The following is a 21,875-nucleotide window of genomic DNA, read 5'->3' as shown; positions in this document are numbered from 1 at the left end:
CTGAACATGTAGGAAAATGACTAGAATTACCATGAAACATAATGCTGCCTTATTATACATGATCTAATCAAGACACTTCAATCATTTTTGGCCTTTCATGTTTAATTGACTTGACATTTTTCTGGAAAAAAAAGGGTAAAATCAATCCCATTTGCTCATATTAATCACATGACATTTTACTCTGCGTGCATGCAATGTACTTGAGAACAGATCATAGATATGACAATAATAGATTATAGCGTCATGCCAGTCAGTTTTTAAATCAAATCCATGAATCTTATTGACTAGGATGCTGGGATGTGATCCAGGGGGATGGTGCTCACCGATTGTTCCTCCTTGGCGTTGCTGGAGCCCATCGGGTCTACAGGGGACTGATCTGTAGGGGGGTCACTGGCCTGGGAAGGAGGGCAGTCTGAAGATGAGCTCTGCTGAGGGGCTGGAGTGGATGCTGTGAAGAGAGGAAATAAGGAACTTTCAGTAACTGTCTACTGGCTTGTACCAGTCTTCCGTTTCTATTTTGTCCAGGGTTGGCGTTACTCGTACCACTCTGGACTATAGCAATGCATTATAGTAAATATGCACATAGTTCGCAGAGCTGTCTACTGCATGTCAAAGGATTGTGCAGTGTTTACTGTTTAACGCTAATCTGCTCTGTTAATATCTTTAGTATCCTCATGTTAGTAGATTCAGATCTAGACCATAACCTTTACTGCATGTGATCACCTCGACTTTCTTTTCTATTATACCTGACACTGTGTATTCTGTATACCATCAAATAATGCATAACTTTCTAAACAAACACACCTTAGTCTGACACCAGAGTTAAAAAGAAGTCAGCAGGCTGCAGGGCCTTTTCCTATCGTGCCCCCTTCCTCTGGAATGACCTCTGTGCTGATATCAGTCTGACTATTGTTGAGGCCTTTAAATCCAGGCCAAAAACTCATCTTTTCACCTTAACTTTCAGTTAGTTGCCTATACTTTGATAACTCGTATCTGTTACCATTATCCTTCCAGTGTGTCCGTCAGTGAATCTATTAAGCTTAATACTTATAGTCCATGTTTGTCCTGCTGACAAGAATACTGTAAACTTTCTGAAAACCACTGCATCTTTCCAACCCTTTCTTTGTTTCTTCAATTGCATATCTGTCTGTACTGGGAGAGGGATCCCTCCTCTGTTGCTTTTCCTGAGGTTTCTTCCAGTTTTTCTGGCATTCTGGGAAAATGTCCCCCTAGTTTGAGAACCCCTGGTTTACAGTGTTAGCTGATGGGAATGTCAGTGGCTTTGCAGGTATTTTGGAAAAATGTAAAATTTGTTAAATGATAAGATAGAGGATCACCACAGTTATTGCAATTCCTCCCTAGGGGCACATTAATGTCTGTACTATATTTCATAGAAATAGTTCTGTAGAAATTTCACTCAAAACCACAAAGATGCACCTCATCGTGGCGCTAGAGGGAAAGTCAGGTGATCACCAAAGTCATTAGGATACATCATCTGGGAACCATGAAATTCATGTACTTGTCTGCACTGATGTGCCAATTCACCAAGTAGATGTTAAGGTATCTCAATGGATAAGTAAAAACTTTGACCAGAATATCGGTACAACATTTCATGGCAGTGGATCTAATTGATGTTAAAGATAGTCCAGTCTGGACGAAAGTGGTCGATTGACCAACAGGACGACATTACCATTCATAGAGCAAGGCAGCTACAAAAGCTAATAAAAATAGTTCACCAGAGATTTGCACATTCTTCAAGTAAGGTGGTACAGAGGATGATTTTGTAATTGCAATTCTGTAGAAGGACAAAAATTAACACTTACGAGATTCAGTAGACGGTGACGTGGATGTACCTGGGCTCAAGGTCATCCTAGAGAGATCAAGGTCACTACAGCTCCCTTCCTCTTCCTGGGTCACAGAAGCTGAAGGTGGCAGCAGCTGACTGCAGGCCAGTGTGTCCGGTACACTCATGAGGCCTGGGGTCCCACACCTGCTCACTGCTGCTGACGTGACACCAAACCCAGCACCTGCTGCTCCGGCTCCTGATGTAGAGGGGCCTTCGCCTGCATCTGAGTCCACGCCTTCCTTCCCCAGGCTCAGCTGTCTCTGAAACAGGGCGGGGTCGGCCGTGTGCTGGGGGCTGGTGATGGCAGAGGAGGGGGCTGATAGGTCGCAGGCTTGGGGGCACATGGTGGTAATGGGTACCAGGCCTTGGAGCATGGCAGCTGGTATGGCGTGCCCCCCCACGCCCACAGTCTGGGCTGGCATATAGGCCGCCATGGCCGCCCACTGCTGCTGAGTGGCAGGGAAAATGTTGGCCTGGCTCCAGATGACCGGCTGACCACCGGGGAGGACCTGAGCCACCTGGAGGGGCCCCTGCACGGGGAAGGCCAGAGTCTGAGCCTGGGCAGGAAACGGCTGCTGCGCCCACTGAGCCGCCTGCACTGGACCCATGGTCATATAACCTGGAGTAGAAACAAGAGAAGGAGGCAGAAGGAAATAATTAAAGGATATTTAGACAGAAAAAGGAAGGCGAGATTATCATTATTATGAGCACAGAATATATTTTGTCTCCTGTGAGTTCAATGCATCGATTTTCAATATTGCAGCATGTTCCTCTATTAATATCTTAGCTAACAATGACAGCTATACAAGGCAAAAATTAATATCAAAAATGTGTGTTTAAGGACAGCATTCTAAAGCTTTTACAGTTTTATGCTCAACATAAACCATAGACTGTTTTATACAGCACTCTGAGATGTGTGCTGAATAATTTTGCCATTAGCTACAAGGATCATATTGTACACTTTACATTCCAGCAAAGTTTTTACATAGATTTTGTGTCTTCCATACAACAACAGGCTTGATTTCACTCCCAAACTTACTTCAGAAGGTACTGTATGCACATCTCAAAGATTTATTAAGTACAATTATGAAGTTTCAAAATTATCTCTCCAGGTAAACTCAACATTGGAGAAGGTCCATATATGGAATCCCAGGCTGAACCCATCAATTACACCAGTGGTTCTCAAACCGGGGGGCGGGCCCCCTCTGGGGGGCATTAACAAAAAAAGCGTTCTGATTCAACCTTTTGGTGTGACGGATAAAGTTTGAGAATCACTGAATTGACATGTACACAGCTAATTATTTATGATATTTATAACACAACACTCAATGTACGGGGTGTAAAACATGCTTAACTTCCTGAAAGAAATCTCCTCTGAAAATTGCTTTCCATATAGCTTTCTTGATACAACCAAACTGGCACAGGTGTGCTTGAGATCAGTAATAATGACAGTGGACTCTTTTGGACATTTATATTTTTGTCCAATTTACAGTTGCATGGTAATGCATTTGCATGCAAGGACTATCGTGAAAGTGCTTCCCTGTTGGTGTGTTCCAGGACAACATCTGATATTTGAGAGTCAGCTGCCAAAAAGCATTTACTTCCTAAGCTGTGTTATCATGGACAGACACATTGTGAAAAGGATGATGTGAATTGAGTTGTTTCTTCCATTAAAAATATTGCTCTTCAGTAGGCTGCTGTCTTTAAACAGTGTTACAACAATGTTGCGTTATTGAATGTTCTTGGAAAACTTGAATCTCAGTGGAAAAATGCCTGTATGGTCCTTCAAGAAACATCACATCTCTGTGGGTTACAGCTCGATGTGTGGTCCTTATAAAAACACAGATAAATCCACATCCTGCCACGTCTTGACAAGGCTTTTCACAAACCACTCATCAAAGAAAGACATCCCCACCAGCACTTTTTCTCTTTTATGTTTTGTATTGTGGAAAAGATTCAGCACTTTAGTCTGGGTAGCTACCTGATGGCACGGAGGTGGGGCTGAAGGGGGCATACATCTCAGCAGGAGTGTGTTGCTGCTGGCGGCTGCTCCTGCTAGGGTCCAGTGTGTTGGCAGGTGATGGGGGCATCTGGGAGGCAAAGCACACACACACACACACACACACACACACACACACACACACACACACGTCACCACTTTCAAAGTCACTTAAAAGTCACCGCGATGCACATTTATCTTTAATCTGCAGTAATGTCGAACATTCAGGCATTTCAGAATGTTCTGCCTGTTCTAATAAAATTACCTTACATTACAGATATAATATGATATGTAATTACTAAATGCAGTTCTATAAACTTGTATCAATCAACAAAGTTAATCAGGGTTTGGTTTTGTGTGGTACTACTCACCGAGGGAGGAGTGGACATATCGCCAAAAAGATCAAAGTGGTTGATATTCTGAGTCGAGTCAAGGGATGAGGGAGAGAGGAAGAGAGAGAGAGACAGAGCGAGTCCGGTGATACATCATGACAATGAGATTTGCACAGTCATGAAACCTGAGTTCATCTCCAGATAGGGTATGGTGGTAGCATGGGTGGGTAGGTGTGTGGTGTGACATCTATTCACATAGGCAGTTTGTGCTGTAGATGGCAAGAAACAACTATCCCCTCGTTTCATTATCAGAAAATTGATCTAAAATGAATCTTTCATGGCTCGCTATAATTGAGTGGGTAAAAAGGCTATTCAGTCCCATAAAACAGACTCTGATTAGATATTCTTATGTCTGCCAATCAAGAAGGGCCCCCGTGAGAGCCTGGGCCGCTTTGTCATGCTGATTCTACTCCGCGAGCACACACATACGCAGAGTAGTGTGTTTATTTCATTGAATGAATGAAGGAAGAAGCTCCTGGAACCACCCAGCCGAGACAATGAGGCCACCTCACCCTATAGGCAGACGTGACCCTAGTCCCCTCTGTTCTCCACTCGCAGTACTTGACGGAGAGGGGACGCGGCTATGGAAGAGACTATGGAATGGCTAAGTTGCATGAAATGTCTCTGGGGCCATGCACAAGCAGACAATGAATCACTGGAAAAGCACAAAAACGCACAGAACACACAGGATTTGCATGCTAGAAATAAACAGATACAAACATAATATATTGCAACAAAAGAAAGAAAAGGGAGGAATCACAGCAATCAGTGTTGCTGCTAAGAGGGTGTTTACGTCCTCCTTGAATAAGCTGGGACACAGCGGATCGCACAGTTTGCGCGGCACATTGAGACCACTGAGGTGCACAGAATTTGGAAAAAAGGTAAACATTGCGCACAGAAGTCTCTCCCTGCAGGCACTGACACACATCAGGGGAGCTCGAGGCTCTCAAAAAGCTCCAACTGAATGAACAGACAAGCAGTAACACTTAGAGATATGGAAAGCGTTGCTACTTATACTGGCATGGGCTGTTTGGGTGAGATAGCGAGGGGGACCGGGACAGTTTATCTGTTTGATATGCTGAGCAACAAGCACCACACTAACAGCGAAGAGTAAGAGGGGCACTTTGCTAGGGCTGTTTTCAAAAGTTGTGAGGAAAATCTCTCTGGGTGAATGTTTGGGCGAAATAGGCTTGAATGAATGTTTTTTACAAGCGATTTGAGAGATGTAGTAGTGTGGTCACTGCATGGTGGTGAAGAACTACCAGGATGAGATGAAATATATTTTCAGTTTGATGAAAGGGGGAAATCAAAAATGCTTTTTGTGCTGTTTTCTGATCAAATAAATTTTCTAAAGAAAAATAGTCTGCTATTCATTAAGGTTTTATGAGTGTTCTGTGGCCTTGATTGTATGTAGCCGTGACTACACTGCATGCAGCTCAACCCAACACCTACAAACCTCTCGTCCTCATCCTCTGAGGAAGACAAAACAGCCGCCCCTTTTTTCATCCAGTCAGTCCACTGTACCGGTCAGGTGAGACTAGCTAACAGACTCCAAACTTGAATTGGTATCAACCATCTGGTCCCGACATGCCTTAGATTCTGCACAGGATTGCATTTTGGATATGAAGCCTGCCTCTCTAATGTCCTGTGAAATTGCTGACATGTCGATCTTTGGTTGACCAATCGATTAGTCTTATGTCTTCATGCAGGCTAGGCAAAACCAATGTAGCTTTGTTTCGTCATCATCACAGAAAGCGGATGCAGACATAGAGAGCGGTCTGGCGCGCCCTTGGCTTGGGAAATGCATTTTAGAGCCTATAGGCTGTAATACATAACTAAAACTATTAAATACAGTGGAGCATAATATTACAAATGGACACTGTCAAAGGGGGCTTAAGGCACTTCCTTCAAGAGGATCTTAAATAGAGGTTTGCAAGTAGAAGAGTAAAGAAACAAATAATAAAAAATAAAAACACCTACAGTCATGAAATGGCGTTTTGGGACATCATAGATCCCTTCCTTCTGCTGACTGGTTGGGACCTGCATTGGATTGGAGGTCGATTCAAATGTAAGTAACAGAGCAACACTTTTTTATTTTTAGGCTGGATTATAAAAAAAACAGGAGCTTACAATAATTGAAACATGTCTCTTGAAAAAGATAAAGCTTACTACATCAATCTCGATTTAGTCCATATTCTTTAGATGTAATTTTTTTTTTTTTTTTAGAGCAGTGGGATTATGTTAATTCTACAGCTGTTTTGTTGAATCAATTCTATTTAAATCATTATTGATTGCAAACAATGCCTGAAGATATTGCGTGCTGGTTCTGTGAATATTAAGGAAACCTATTGTTATTCTGCAACAGTATGGTCTCTACTGGTTCATCCGACAATATGAACATGCCTCAGCTCTGGGCTTCTTTGTATACTTCCCTCACATTTATTCGAACTATATGTTACTCTTAACCTTGCTGCCTTTCACTTCTATCACTCCCTCGACTGGTTAACTTTCCATTTCGTTTTCCCTTAGTCTATTGATCTTGTTTCATTCTGAGATCAAATGGCATGGCAAGTGATTAATCTCTCTCTACATCTTTCATCTTCAGAGGAACGCAAGATACAGAGAGGCAAAAAGAGGAGGAGGAGGAGGGGAGAGAAAGGGAGGGAGGGGGGTAGGATTAAACCATATGACAGGTCCATGGAGTCCTAGCAGGTTCTTAAATGGTCTAAAGCCAAAAGGTCAAAGTGTTGGATTTATAAAAGGAGCCTGGTATACAGGCTTTGGGTAAACTAGCCAGACTAAACAACTGACCTTGACACTTCTGCAGCTGATCATTTTAAACATAAAACTGCTGCCTTTTTATTTTCATCATATAGCGTTACAATGCAGAAGAGTTTCATGATATGCTTTTTTTCAGCAATAGCCATTAAATATATTTACATTCTTTAATTACCTCTCTATATAGTAGTTATCATTGGTAGTGGCGGAGTATGCCATTTCCATGCTGGATTCAAATAGCCTTCACAAGCACAAGGGAGCAACAGGACACGATGCACGCATGTAATCCAGTGTAATTTGAACTCATTGATTAAAGGCTCGCTGTTTAGTGTTTGCTCTCTTTACACAGTATCAGCGGTGTATTACTGTAAAACGTCCATTAATAGCCGAGTCCCAATTTGACGCCTACCCTGTTTACTGGCCTGGTGTGGGAACACATTTTGACAAATAAACGCAGGTCTCCATTAAACGCCTGGTCTGGTTTTTATATAAGTTGTTTCTTAAACCCTGCGGGGTTGCCCGCTTTAGCTGCTTAGATTGTTAATAGAAATATTAGTGCTTAAACGTATGATCAATATGTCAGTATGGTAATGCTACACATCGTTAGATCGGTTAGATTCTCAACAATTCAGTCATTCATTTAATGGAAACAACAAGTCCAAAAGTCTAATTCTTATAGATTTACCGGTGTAACCGGCATGGTAGGAGAAAGATGAAAAAAAAAAGTGCTGACTCCCTGATACCTTTAAAGCGCTCCATAAGTCCGAATGTGTCCGTTCCTTGATTATTTATATTCCTTTAGTCTGTAAGGCTTTACGATCAAAAGAATCAAAACAGCTTTTCATAAAAATGAATCCAAGTTGTGAATACTGGCATGTGAAATCCATTGCTCTCTGTCTGCTAACTTCTGCGACACTTCTCTCATCTTGCACCCTGTTGTTGTTTTCGTTATGTTGCTGCCAACAAAATAAAAGCGCATAAGTTGTCTGTCGGTAGATCAAATGAATGACTATTTGTATGTGTATTTAATATTATTTAAGTAATATTCTGTTTGAAAAAAATAAACTGTTTCATAGTAGCCTATTTCAGTTTTGTTTGAGAGGAATTAAAGGCCTGTCCCATATGGACGCCTGTCCCAAATATAGGCAGGGTTAATTAAGTCATTTTAAAAAGCCCGGGCTATTAATCCAAGTTTTACGGTAAGTTACTACTAATGGCAACTGTTATTGCCTCACCTGAAAAGCGTTCATCTGGTGAAACACTTGGTGGCTTTTATTGTAAAGAGGCCACGGGAAATGCAATGTGTTTGTCACTGAGGTTAATGCTGACTGTGATTGTTCATCAAAAATGTGGAACAGCCAGAGTGAGCTGTTAGATGAAGAGTTTCCGGTGACAGGCTGCACACCTCCAACTCCTCAGCAAGGTAACCAACTTTAGTCCTGCTGCTGTGTGGAAAACTACTTGCGGTTGCAATTATTGACTGACTTCTTTATTGAAACAATGTGAGTTTGTCTGGTTGCACTGTAAATAGATGCACCAGTTGCTCTGTTGTATGTCTGACAAAGTAGCTTCTCAAGTGTTTTCTATGGGTTTTGCCAAACCACTAAACACTTAAACCACTTAAATTTTACAGATTATAACTTTAGCATGAAATCTAAATCTTTTTATTGGGTTTCACAGCTTCATTTGGTTCTTTCCTGATTGCCACATTAAAACAGAAACCTTAGTTTGATCTACTTCTGAATCCCCAGAAAATCCTTTCCCCCCCAAAAAATCTGCTTGGTAACTCCTTTAAGAAAGGTGCTACAAAGGCATGTTGTTAATACTGTTACTATTATCATCTATCACAGAGTATGAAGAGGGAGAAAAAAGGGGGCAGTGCTTGTCTTTGTACCTGATAAACGCTCTCCTCTGACTGGGGGCCACGGAGGGGTTCGTGTCCAGCCTCAAACACTATGTACTATAGAACAGAAGTAGTGGGCAAGACGTAGAGGTGCAGAGAATAATGAGATGGGAAGACAGAGAGAAAGGTTGGCATATAAAATAGAGAGATACAACAAGGAAGTGAGACATGACAAGAATAAATGAAAGCACAGGGGCGCGAGGATGGCGTCGAGTGGGGAGTGAAATGAGATCAAGAATATTAAGGGTGTAAAAAAAAATGGGGCATGGGAAAGAGGAATGGGGGAGGTGAAGAGAGAAAGAAAAAAGTGTGAGGTGGGAAGAGGAAAGAGCACAAGTACAATAGGTCAGGCAGTAGTTCAAGGCAATGTGGAGGTCTTAGCTAGAGGTCTCCCTTCTACATCAGCAATGTGATGCTCCACCTCTTTGAAAGAAAACAGACCCGGAGGTCAGAGTATTTGCTTGAGATCCATGAGTGAAGTCTCAAAAGTCCTCAAATTCGTCAGCATCTCCTCTTAAGGTTGACGTTAATAAATGCCTTTGTGGATCTCAAATCAATCTCAAAGTAGTAGTTTGACATTTTGGCAAATATTTATCAACTTTTTTGCTGAGAGTAAGACGAGAAGATCAATACCTTTCTCATATCTGTATGGTAAATATATAGCTGGAGCCAGCAGCCGGTTATCTTAGCTTACGATTAAGACTGGAAATAGGGGAAAACAGCTCGCCTGGCTCTGTCTAATTATAACAACATTCATCTACCACCTCGGCCATGTTAATTTTGGCCAAAAAAACGTATGACAGAAACATTGGCAGCCTATTATCCACCACAAAAAGAAAACAAAACTCAATAAAAAGTAAACATTACAAAGGAGAACCATGACAAATGTTTCTTCAGTGAAAAAAAGACTAAATTATGACGACAAATGAACTAATTAGTTTCAAAGTCCACTGCAAAGATTTGCTCGAGAACCTGAATTCATCTGCAGACTCACACACCTTGTAGCCTTGCTTCTCATAAGTAAAATAGTATTGCCCGAAAATATCTCTTGTTCAGAAGTTGAGCTGTTTGACCTGTTGCACTGCCCTTAATAAGAAACATAATACATTTAGTTATCCTGTGTCTCTATCGGTAATGTTATCTGATGTTACCAGCTCTTGGAAGAAACAGATGGATGGATTAACTTCTACAATCCACTGAGGATTACAGATAACAAACAGTACTTTAATGAACAACTGAATGAATCGGCTTCTGATCAGCTGTTCTGCTGTCGAGAACACAGGTACAGTAGCTGCAGTAATGCTAAATCTAGGCGAGCAGAACAACTGTGAGTGAGCCGTTCTGTTCAAACAGCCAGAATTTGGAAATGAAAACTGGATTTACTGAGAGTCCATCTGCATAGCAGACTCACCTGGACACCATGTGTGTGTTTGTGTGCAAACTGCGACAGCTGCAGCCTCAAAAACAAAAATGAGACGAAAACTAGACAAAAATATATTTTGTTTTTGTTGACTAAAATAAGACAAAAAATAACATACTTTTGCCAAAACTAACACAGCAGCTCGGATTAAATAAACTAAATATAACATATTAGTATTAGTGAGCTTTACAGGTGCTGGTGGATTATTTTACCTTTGGAAAGAACCAAGCTAGCTGTTCCCCCCTGTTTCCAGTCTTTATGGTAAGCTACGCTAACTGGCTACTGGCTCCATCTACATATTTATTGCACAAACATGAGAGTGGTATTGATCTTCTCAGCAAGAAAGCAGATAAAGGTAATTTCCAAAATGTCAAAGTACTCCTTTAAGATTCGGGCCACAATCTGGAGTTTTGTCAACCAACATCAACATAATCGAAAGCTGAAAATGGAATGATTTTATGCAAAACACACTTCAAGAGCAAAGAACAGAGGTGATCTGGGAGGTGGTTTGACGTACCACTGAACATAGCATTCAGAGTAAGAGTTAGTGTTGTCTGTATTCAGTGTGAGCAAACACAGTGAAACAAAGTCATGTTCAGCCAAATAAATGCACAGGGCAAAAAGGGGTGGGGGGTGGGGGTGGGGGTAACAATCAGTCAGTGGGGCATGTCTTTGGAAGAAATCAGAACATTGACACAGATCAACTTAAAAAATATGGTTTTACAACATTGCACTGGCAAATGGGAGTTGAATGGTTGAACAAAACTGTCCACTAGGATGGTCTACTGTGTATTACTGGAATGGCGGAATATCATGAATCATTAATTCAAGCAGATCAGCGACTGGAGGAGATATTTAAATTAAGGATTAAATGTTTTTTTTTTATTCCAAGCTTTAAGACTGAAAACAGCACCAGTGAAGCTAGAAAAACATCAAAATCAGCGGTATTTGGTTCCTGCTCTGTGTGCCTACAGACCTACCTGGTAAACTGGATCGTCCACTTCGTCCTCCAGGATGGTCTGTACAGTGGTGGGACAGAAGGCAGATGACACATTTTGTTTTTCAGCAGTGAGACAGTGCAGCCAAATTTAGCGTCTCATTAGAAAATAAATGGAGGAAGGACAGAAAACAACTTAGTCTGTCATTTCCTGCAAGCAAGCATAATTACAGGCTGACAGTGTGTTAGGTTTTAATGAAACAGTGATTTCGTATATCACAGATACACCAAAACGTACATTTCCTGTCACACAAACCTGACTTCAGTAAAAAAAAACTGTTGCATTTCCATTAAATGTAGATATTCAACATAGAAATCAATGATGCAAACAAACACAGTCTGCAATGTACTTCAGAGGAAGATTTCTGTTGTGTGAATTAATTTTTTTCTGAGTTATAATGTGTGATCGCGCCTCCGAATGGAAAATGAAACTGATAAAAAAAGCAGAAATGTTCTCTGACTGTCCTACCTGGTAGACTGCCTGCTCACACTGTTTGTCCTTCTGGGCCTTCTTCTCAATCTCCTCCCGCTGTTTAATATCGTAAATGAGCGTGAAGAGGTCGCGCAGGTCAATGATGAGAGGCTCCGCCTGGATGTGAGAAGCGGTGAGAGAAGGAAGAGGAAGAAGAGGTTGTGGAAATTTAAGAAATGGAATCAAGGAGAGGGAAATAGGGAAGGGAAGGGAATGGACAAAGAAAAAAAAAGAGATTCAGAGAAAGAAGGGGAGGAGTATAGCAATCCAGGTCAGTGAAGAGCAGAGGAAGATGAACATGTGTAGGCAAGGCCAAGATGTGGAAGAAGTAAAGCAGTGTAGGAAAACTAAAATTATCTTAAAATCTTCAGGAATGACATTTATTAAAAATTGAATGAACATGTTAATGTTATGAGGAGGGACCTTTTTGCATTTTATGTATTTCTTTCTGGTATTTTTTATTCTATTTATGTATTTATTAATATTTTCACATTTCATTTTAGTCAACCAACTCATGCAGAATGCATTATATGTAGGATGTGTGGATGCCATCTGACTGGTCACTCCCTGCGAGGTAACACAAATCCCAGCACAGCAGAGAGTGATGATAATAATATACGCTCAATCAAAAATTCAAACAAAAAATTAAGGTCAGTATCTGCTTATTTACTTTACTGACCTGAAAGTAATGTAGTACAAAACAGCGTAGCTGTAGCTGAGTGCTAACATTGGCATTGGCTTGCTTCATAGGTTAGAACAGCTATGGTGGCTTTACACATCACAGCACATTCTCATTTTTTAGATTTTTTTCTCTTCTCATTGTTTGTGTCTTCCACAATTCTCCCCTGGAGCTCCTGAGCTGTAGATGAAGATTTGTGATTGAACAAAAGAGTGCACATTTGTTGACTTCACACTTGAGGCTTAGGGTTCAGTCTAACCTGATAAAATGAGGACTTGACTCCCCGTAGACTTGAAATTTTAATCAAAATATGTGTCTGCCAGGAATGCGTTATAAAGCCACACAGCTTGAATATGTAATTGGTAGGCCTATTGGTAGGCATTGCATGCACTTGGTCTCAGCAAAGTAAAAACACATTACTTTAACACAGCTTTAAAGGGAAAATGTTAAAATATTATGCCATTTTAATGGACATCCTTTAGAAATGTAAAAATACCTTCAATTCAAATATTTTGTCTAGTCGTGTGACTTGGTTTGGAACTTCTATAAAATACTTGAGACTTGAGTTGGACTGAACAGCTAGCCGAGTAGAAAAGCACTTACCGACTGTGCGGTCTTGATGGCCACAAACCTGTGGTGGCCCTCCTTCCCACAGACATAGCCAAAGGCCCTATGGTCCCTGGTGTCCTTGGCGATGTAGCTAATCTCGTGGACTGAGTGGTGATGCAGGAGCACCTACGTACATGGCAGGGATGTTACGTGTTACAGGAAAGACGATGTTAAATTTGGGTAATCACACCATCTTCTGTACGTAAAAAACATATCATGTTTCATTTGAAAGTATGCATTTTTAAAACACTGTTTCACAAGTATAAGTACTATACACTGTGTTGGCAGGAAAAGTAGGTCAAACCTACATTAAACATCTTTGCATATTGTTGAGCCAAACGCAACCAACCAACACAGAGTGAGCCTAAAAGTCTCTGACAGCAGAAGGAGAGATTCAGGGCGGTTCTCTATTTACCAGTACTACTATAGATACTATAGTTACTATGGGACTTGGAATCTAGTAGCTTGATGTTTGTTTTGTGCTATTGCTTGGGAAGCAGACATCTCAGCTTTGATATCAGCAGGATTTGAGACGCTGTGAATTTGGTGATTAAGAAACACCAAATTCAGGAGACAATTCCACTTTCAAAATCTACTGTGTGATGTATTCACAACATTTCTGCCTAATGGGCAGCTCTGAAACACTCAAAATATCAACACACACCCATACATACACTGTACACACTGAGAGTAATTCAGCTGTCACTCAGGCACACCCACCTGCCGCTCCACTATTAGCGGAGATAAGCTCAGGCACTGGGGAGGAGATTTCATTGGAATATTAGCCGATGTACAGTGGGGAGCGACGCTAGTAGCGCCTCAGATTAATGTAAAATACAAAACTAATATGACTAGTCTACTCGATTCAGCAGAGAATCATGTCAGCTTTACATAAAGTATTTCCATCTAACACAGCTTGCGCTGGAGTGATCCCCATTTCCACCACAATAATTCAAGAGGGATATTAAATGTAGAGTGTTATTTACTGCTAGTAATCAGTAAATAAAATGAAGAGCATTAGGGGGCATGATTTCCAAAACAACAAATGAGCTTGTCAGAAGCTGGTGAGCTGGTTGGTAGTGGCAGAAGGCTTAATATTCTTTTTCATTACAGGCCACTGACGCGCCACTATCACCACCAGTCATATTAAAAAGAGATATTATAAAAGATGGGTGTTTTTTGGGGAAATAGACGGTTGGTGGTGGGGTGGGGGTCGGCAGCCACGGGACAAACGCTGTTGCATAATTATCAGTTTAGCGCTAACGACAGCTGAGGTGGAGCCGTGGTGTAATTAGCATTAGCGGCAATGATCATTAAGGGGTGGAACTGAGTGCTAATTATCGGTTAGCACTGATGAGCAGAGTGGGCCTATCTAGCCAACACTACGCCGCAGGACGGGGGAGAGCTGAGCCTCTCGATCATCCTGTAATGGAACAGCAGGCCTCTGAGTCCGCCAGGGGATGAAAGCCAGGATGGAGGCGGAAGCAGCCCATCCCATAACATCACCATAACATTGCTCACTGCGCTATCATTAGCAAGCAGACAAGGCCTGAGTGATCTTCAGTGGGTCCTGCAGCATATCACTAATCTTATTAGGGTATGTGTTAAACCAGTTAATCTAGGGTCAAATTTCAAAAGCAAGATTGTAATTTAATGCTGTCAAGTTAAATTTTGTTTAGCTAAAGGGCAAACTGTCCTGAGAAAGGCATGTTATTGCTTATGTTTTGTGATATTTGGAGAAGAATTGCAAATCTAGTGTTGAAAATGACACATTTTATTTCAGCACAACCTTGTGAATCATCTTCCTTCTGTGCAGGTATTACAGTTTTACTAATATGTCAACCGTGCCAGCCAGGCTTACAAGATGGCAACCCTGGCAGCCGCTGTGAACTGAACCGTGCGAGCGTCTGCCCTCTGGATGTCCTATACTGTAGGTTCACAGTGCAGCAGCTGGCAGAGGCCTCCCAGTGCATCTCTGCCATAGGCCCACTCGCTGACATGCTACTCACCCCCGATCTTTCGCAGTAAATCTTGATCCCGCCGAAAGAGATCGTCAAGAAGACCCTTTGCTTGTGCTCCCCTTTGGAACGTGCCGAAGAAGCCATTCCCTGAAGGAGATGAATGGAAACGACATGAGGAGATGAAAGGATATGAGCTCAGCATGAAAGACGGTGAGGCTTCTTGTTTTCTGACTCAGGTGAGTGTGACAGTAAGAGATGGAGGGATAGATTGGGAGGGGGTTAGATTGGAAGGTAGGGTGACAGGAGTTACATAAGGTGTGATAGGACAGAATGTTCTTTCATGTGCCTTTTCTTGAAGCTTCACTCTCAGAGGAATTCACACGTCGCCTTGTGCAGCAAGTCTTATTATTGCAGCCTGTTTTTCCCAAGCACCTTTTTTCTCTCCCTTTTCTTAAAGTAGGTCTACTGCACTTCAATGTGTTATACACAAGTGCTAGCTAACAACAATAAGGTGAGATCTGCTGACAGAATGAATCGCGCTGCTGACCGACCAGCTTGCTCCGACTACTTCACATAGTGCTGACTGAACAACCAATCCAGCCTTTGAAGTAATTGTTTCCCATGGATCTCAACAGCTCCCTTTTTCTCATATTCTCATCTCTAATAAAGAAAACAATTAACATTTCCACCGTGTTCCATTTGATGCGACCTGTGTGCTTGACATGTCTTTCATAGAACAAAGCCTGCAAGAGAAGAGAAGAGAGAAGAAGGGAAAAGTGAAAAGGAGAAAGGACGAGAAGAAAAACCTGCCTGCTGTGCTGAATATGTCTGACAAAATTGCAGGCCCAGTAATGCTGATGAGTGGTCCACCTCTTCTGTACATCAGCTATCTTCCGCCTCACATTTTTTCTTTAAAAGCTTAGCTAATATTTAAAACCCAAACCAGGGGTTTCTATATCACCAACAAGCTCTGCCTCTGCAGGGAGATCTAAATGTTCATTACTTCCATAAATGTATATTCACATGAGAAAAGGATGGGCTGAAGAGATACAGTGAGTATAATGAGGGTACAGAGAGCAGCATAAAGAGAAGAACAAGCAACAGGGATAAGGAAGAGAAGAAGTAAGTGAGAAAGGCGGGCTGGCGGAACAGCCAACGGATGTTGTCAATCAGCCATCGGCTTCTCCATTTGGTGGATTAGTCCTCAAGGTAGCGAGAGGCAGCTCAATAGAGACCCCGTCCCCTCCTCTATCCCCTGTCCAGATAATAGCAGGTCTGTATTGACTAGTCTATTGACTGTAACTGGCTGGTGACTACTGGATTCATATGGAGGGCCCTGCTGAAATGTCAGATCGAGGCAGGGAAAAAGTTGTTTTATTGTACATATCACTTGGAATGGATATGGGTGATGAGAGGCTTTGCCTTCTGGCTATACTGCTTTTCTCGTGGGGCTTCCCACACATTTAAGCTCCAGCAAAGTCTATGAGAAGATACTTAAAAAGCCATGCATATACGTCCTCTTTTCGAGAAGGATTTATCCCGTAGCAACCTACTGCAAAGATGCTTATGCGCCACTTGCTTTTTCCCCCAACATAGAGAGTGATTTTTCCTGCCTTTTTCTTTGGAACAAGTAAACACAGCTGACATTTAAGAGGATACAGAATAAACTCTTGAGAAGCGGAAGCATGCTATTTCGGAGTATTATGTAATTTATATTAATGATTGGCCATTAGCTAAATCCAAGCAGCATTGTTCAGCATGTTCAGCATTTCTCCACATGTTGAAGCGGTGTGCATGGGGCTCCGTGAATAGTAATACACGGCATTGTGGTTGATGGTTTAAGATATGTTTAGGTTTTTCCCTCTTATGTGTAAGGAATTGCTTAATTTGCTTAATAGTTGCCTAACTCCCTAAGCGTTACTTTCAAGGTCTGGCGCATGTCAAACTACATTATTTTGTAGGCTTACAAGTTATGTTAAAAAAATGCCTGGTTCATGGCTAGCACATCCGCTGTTTAGTATTTACCCACAGATCCAGGATGCTAAAACATCAGCATAGGCTAATGATAGTGGCTCTGTCCTGCTCTATTGGGTTAACCCTCCATTAACCTCAGTCAGAAAGTAAGAACAATCAAGCATATATCTTACATGTCTAAGTATATAAGCTAAGCAGCAAATCAAGGTTATCTTACATTTTCCCTATCGTATTTATAATATAAGGAGCAACTAGTTTTACGTTGCTGTTAGTCATCATTTCAGCAGTAAAAATTGATGGCTGTAGCTAGAAATGAGAAATACGGAAGCCCTAAGCAGCCATCCACTGAAATATTTATTTTACTCCATTTTCCCGTGATCTCATGATCTCGAGATAATGACTGTTGTTTTCCCATGATAGCCAGTGTGTGTCCTTAGGATAATTTCAGAGTACTTTACAGTGTGACTGGTTAGCTCAGTTGGTAGAGCACAGGACTTGTAATCCAATGGGTTTCTGCACGTTTCACCTAGTCTAATTTAAGACTTTTAAAGACCTTTTTGAATGAAATTTAAGACCTATATCACGACATCAAAAAAAGAAACATACAAATGAAAATGCAGTCACAAAATTACTTGCAGAGTAAATAAATGTATTCAAATTAGGGTTGAGTAATGTCTACAAAAATGGCATTGGACAATGTCAACAATGAAACACCAGGATGGACGATGACATTGATAGGCTACGTAATTAACAACCCGGCATGCGGTGCACCTGCTGCCATGAAAAAAGGATCACGGTTGGAAATATCCAGAAAAAAGACGAGTTCTGTGTCTTTTCGGTGACTTTATAACACATAACCTGCTGCTGATGGAAAAACTCAGGGGAGCATTCAGGGAGACAGAGAGAGGCGGGGAAAGCCAGAGTGTTTGCAGTGAGAGACCAGAGGTAAAGGTTTGTGTGTGAGTGAGTGCAGGCAGAAGTCAAGGCAGGTGCAAAGCAGGTACATTTACAAATAATTATAGAAATGATGTCCATGAGGATTAAAACATGCTTTCAAGGGGGCGGTATAATGTAAAAAATTAAGATGGTAACATTAAGATGAAACATTAAGATGGTATTTTTGTGTTGGGGTTTTGGTGGTCATCCCCCAAGAAAAGTTTTATGCTTTCCAATAAAGAAATCTGCAACTCCACATAATTTTGGAACCTTGTTATTACCACATCAGGGAATAATAAGTAGGAAAATCAAGAGCAGATTTTGAATAAACTACACCCAAAAGCTAAACTTGCTAAATCAGTCTACTGGGTTTGAATAATAACCATTAGATCTGGGAAAATTCATGTAATTAGTTTTGATTCTCTCCACAGTGATTTTACATTCATGGCGCAGCACCAAGCTGTTTGGAGCCTCACCACCTTAATAGCAGGAAAACATTGTTAATATAACCTCAGAATACAGATAGGACTGCTCATGTTTGTCTTTTGTGTCTTAATTTACTGCTTTATACATTTGTAGAAATTAACATAAAAATAGGCAACATGAGAACCACCTCCCTTCTGTATAATTACAAGCATTACATTTGTACATCAAAATCCAAAAGAATAGTTTCCTCATTAGCTTAAAAGGACTAGTTTGCATCCCTAATTTGCTTTAACGTTACTAACCTCAGCTCCTCTGTGGTCACCACTCTCCTTTCTTTTTAATTTGTGAAATTTTAGTAGCTGCGCTCATTCATTAAGTATCGAAAGTAGGCTTCAAATAAGTTGGTAGCGACTGGTTTTAACCAAGCGGGAAGCTTCCAGTCTACAATATAAAGTGAATGCGGAAGTCCCTGAAACCTACATTCTATTCCATTCTAAATCCAGCATTTCCATTAGAAATAATGGGAAAATGACCCTAGTTCTCAGCTGAATAATTACCACAGTAAACACTTTCCTGATGAGCTTATAGTCTCAGTTGCTAGTTTCAAGTCTTCTTCAATACAAAATGATGTTCATTTAATAAATTATGGTCCCATTTATTTTAGATCAAATAAATAATAATAAATAATAAATAATAGACCAAAAAGCAGAGTATGTTTCAGGGCGGGATTATCTATGATTGACAAGTCGTTACCATAGCGACCTGTCAATCAGGCTACAGCCGACTTGTACCCTCGGCACTGTGTAAATTTAACCAGCGCCGTTGAAAAAGCTTATTAGGAGTTGGCTGTTCACTTTCTCTGGTGAGTACATTTAGTTTTAAGACTGTTGTTCGCTAGACAAAGTTATCAGCCCTGTTAAAATGACAGTTAATGTTGCACCTAGCTAAGCAAGCTAGCTAGCTCTGCACACGGCCGTATCGTCACTTCCGGGCACTTCCTGGTTGCAAAAACTTGACATGGCGGGGCCCTATCAGCCAAACTCGAGGCTTCAAAACGCCAGTCCACAGACCAACGGGTGATGTCACAATGACTATGTCCATTTCTTATATACAGTCTATGGTTTTAACCAAGCCCTAAGCTCTGTTTCTGTCAAGAGTCGCTAAGGTTGCACTTTCGCACAGCTGAAGAATAAATCCGTTTTAGCTCTGTGGTACAATCCGAAAGAGACTCGCGGCAATAACATGACAGCTGCATGTTGGTCTTTGTAGTTGTAATACAGCGACTAGCGAACACCACGGGAGGAAAAAACATTCTAAAGCGCTGTGGGAGCATTTCAATGAGTATACGTTAAATGGATTTCCCTGAATGAGAAGCACAGGAATTTCCTCTGCCTGGGAATGATGGGGTAATAAAAAGTCCATCGGTTGATGGATGTGGACAAATCACCCGTCTCTTCATAAGAACTTTGTTGAAGAGGATTATGAAAAAGTTAAAAAAGTAAAAAAAAGTTGGCCTTCCGGGAGGATCTAACCCACAGCTCCTAGTGTATGAGTCCTGTGTTCTACCATCTGAGCTAACCAGTGACACTGATGCTCAAAGTGAAATTACCATTAAACCACTGTGTTGAACTACTGTTTTGTTATCTCGAGATCATGAGAAAATCATCCCGTTATCATGGGAAAACAGAGTAAAAAAAGTTTGAATGGATGGCCTGCTTTTGACTGCCTCTGTCTCATTTCAAGGAGCCATTGTTTTGAAAATTACTCAGACTTTCAAGTAGTAAAACTACAACTGTAACCATTGTAAACTGCACATGTGCGAGAACAGAAAGTTTGACAGGCGTAGCAACAGTAAGTGGAGCTTGGGGAACAGAGAATTTACAGTACATTTTAGTACACATACTTCAAAATAAGTTCAAGAAAGCTCAAGCCTTTCATCCACAATCACTAGTATTCAGACATTTTTACGACTTTCTCACTTACCGCAGGGCTGAATATGACCTAATTTACTTGTAAAGAACACTGGCTAAAATATTATCTGGGTCACATTATCACAGTTTGCATATGTGCTACAAGTATAACATCATGGACTTTGTTGGAAAAATAGAAGGCTGTGACTGACATGAGAAGAAATACAAGAGGCAGACAAACTGGGGGAAAGAGACAAATTCCTACTTAAGTCACATTCTGCTTTAAGGTTCTCAGAATAGGAAGCCAGTTTACCTCCAAGGTCAAAAAAACTGTTGTAATAAATGCATAAAGCTTTGCACAATGCCAAAAAAATACAGCAGCCTATTAGAGGGAAAATAAAGTACAAATTGCAACCATTTTGCAAAAGATATAAAACCAACCTTATAGTAGCTTTATCTACATGACAGAGAGCTGCGGAATAATACAGTTGGACTTTTATTTGTTCCGTCTGGTCAGTTCTTTACAGAGTTCCAGTGAGTCATACACAGGACAAGACAGCTCCCATGAGTCATTCAACAGACAATACAGACATGCCAGAGCATGCCTTTTCCAAATCTGACTGAGATGAGCAAAGAGGCTCAATGATGTCCCCACAGACACACACAGACACACACACACACACACACACACAAGTCTGCACCTTCAGCTTCATCATGGAGTCCTGGCACAGTTTGTCCCCACGTGCCGCTGTCACATCATCAATCCCAATCAGCTTGGCCTTGTAGCGCACGCCATCTCCACGGAAACGCTTAATAAGCCCCGCCTCAGTGCGGTCCTGACCTGCAGCGGGAGAGAAAGAGAAAAAAAGGAAGAGGACAAGAAATAAGGAGGAGAAAATGAATGCGAGTGATCACAGGAAACAAGGATATGAGCTCAACTGAGTCCTACCACTTCGGCATCATGTCCTACTTGAGGTATAGAGGCGTCTGTGTGTGTGTGTGTGTGTGTGTGAATGTGTAGGTGTGTGTGAGTGAGATGGCTGCTTCCGTATAAATATTTATGGAATAGGAAATGCAGAATGAAATAGCAAATTAGCAACAGTGAGCAAAGATTGAAAGAAAATTTTACTTGAAATTGAAAAGGAGGCTGTATAAAGCTAGTGGACTAAATGAGAAAACAACTAGAACATTGAGTACCCTTTACCATCACCTATTATTGCACACAGAAAGCTTGGGTGGACGGTTATGGGGTGGCTGAGTGGGGGTTGTTACCCCTACGCCTCACCCACGCTCACAGTTCCCATGGGTGCTATTGGTGGTGACAAACCAGGCTTGGGTCGCTGCTATTGAGGGGAATCATCTCGGTCCAGCGCTCACCCACAATCCACCAGGCCCTCCCTGGGTGATGGATGTTGGGTAGTGGGATGGTGTGAGACAGGGGCATTTGCAAATGTGTGTTTGAATGGCCTCGGGCTTTATAATGTCATCCCCTCCCTTCTTCTTCCCATCCCTGTTGCTGATTATTCTGTCTGTCAATCTCTGCAGTTGCCCTGACACCACCTTGACACCGACA

At 41.4% G+C, this 21,875-nt stretch overlaps 1 protein-coding gene across 1 annotated transcript in view; it reads right to left on the bottom strand.

Moving 5' to 3' along the window:
- Nucleotides 1-21,875, bottom strand: part of LOC123972513 — a 46,827-nt gene that overhangs the window by 13,986 nt on the left and 10,966 nt on the right. Inside the window, exons 3-14 of the mRNA XM_046052034.1 lie at nucleotides 21,004-21,143; nucleotides 15,105-15,203; nucleotides 13,090-13,221; nucleotides 11,805-11,924; nucleotides 11,319-11,357; nucleotides 8,910-8,975; nucleotides 6,218-6,277; nucleotides 4,217-4,264; nucleotides 3,828-3,936; nucleotides 1,824-2,465; nucleotides 324-448; nucleotides 181-199 (exon numbers count right to left, since the gene is read on the bottom strand). Of these exons, the coding sequence (XP_045907990.1) occupies nucleotides 181-199; nucleotides 324-448; nucleotides 1,824-2,465; nucleotides 3,828-3,936; nucleotides 4,217-4,264; nucleotides 6,218-6,277; nucleotides 8,910-8,975; nucleotides 11,319-11,357; nucleotides 11,805-11,924; nucleotides 13,090-13,221; nucleotides 15,105-15,203; nucleotides 21,004-21,143 (1,599 nt within the window). The remainder of the gene's footprint in view (nucleotides 1-180; nucleotides 200-323; nucleotides 449-1,823; nucleotides 2,466-3,827; nucleotides 3,937-4,216; nucleotides 4,265-6,217; nucleotides 6,278-8,909; nucleotides 8,976-11,318; nucleotides 11,358-11,804; nucleotides 11,925-13,089; nucleotides 13,222-15,104; nucleotides 15,204-21,003; nucleotides 21,144-21,875) is intronic.

The sequence above is a fragment of the Micropterus dolomieu genome, linkage group LG06, assembly GCF_021292245.1.
Source record: "Micropterus dolomieu isolate WLL.071019.BEF.003 ecotype Adirondacks linkage group LG06, ASM2129224v1, whole genome shotgun sequence".
In the NCBI taxonomy this organism is placed as follows: Eukaryota; Metazoa; Chordata; class Actinopteri; order Centrarchiformes; family Centrarchidae; genus Micropterus; species Micropterus dolomieu.
This window is presented reverse-complemented; position numbering and strand designations above follow the sequence as displayed.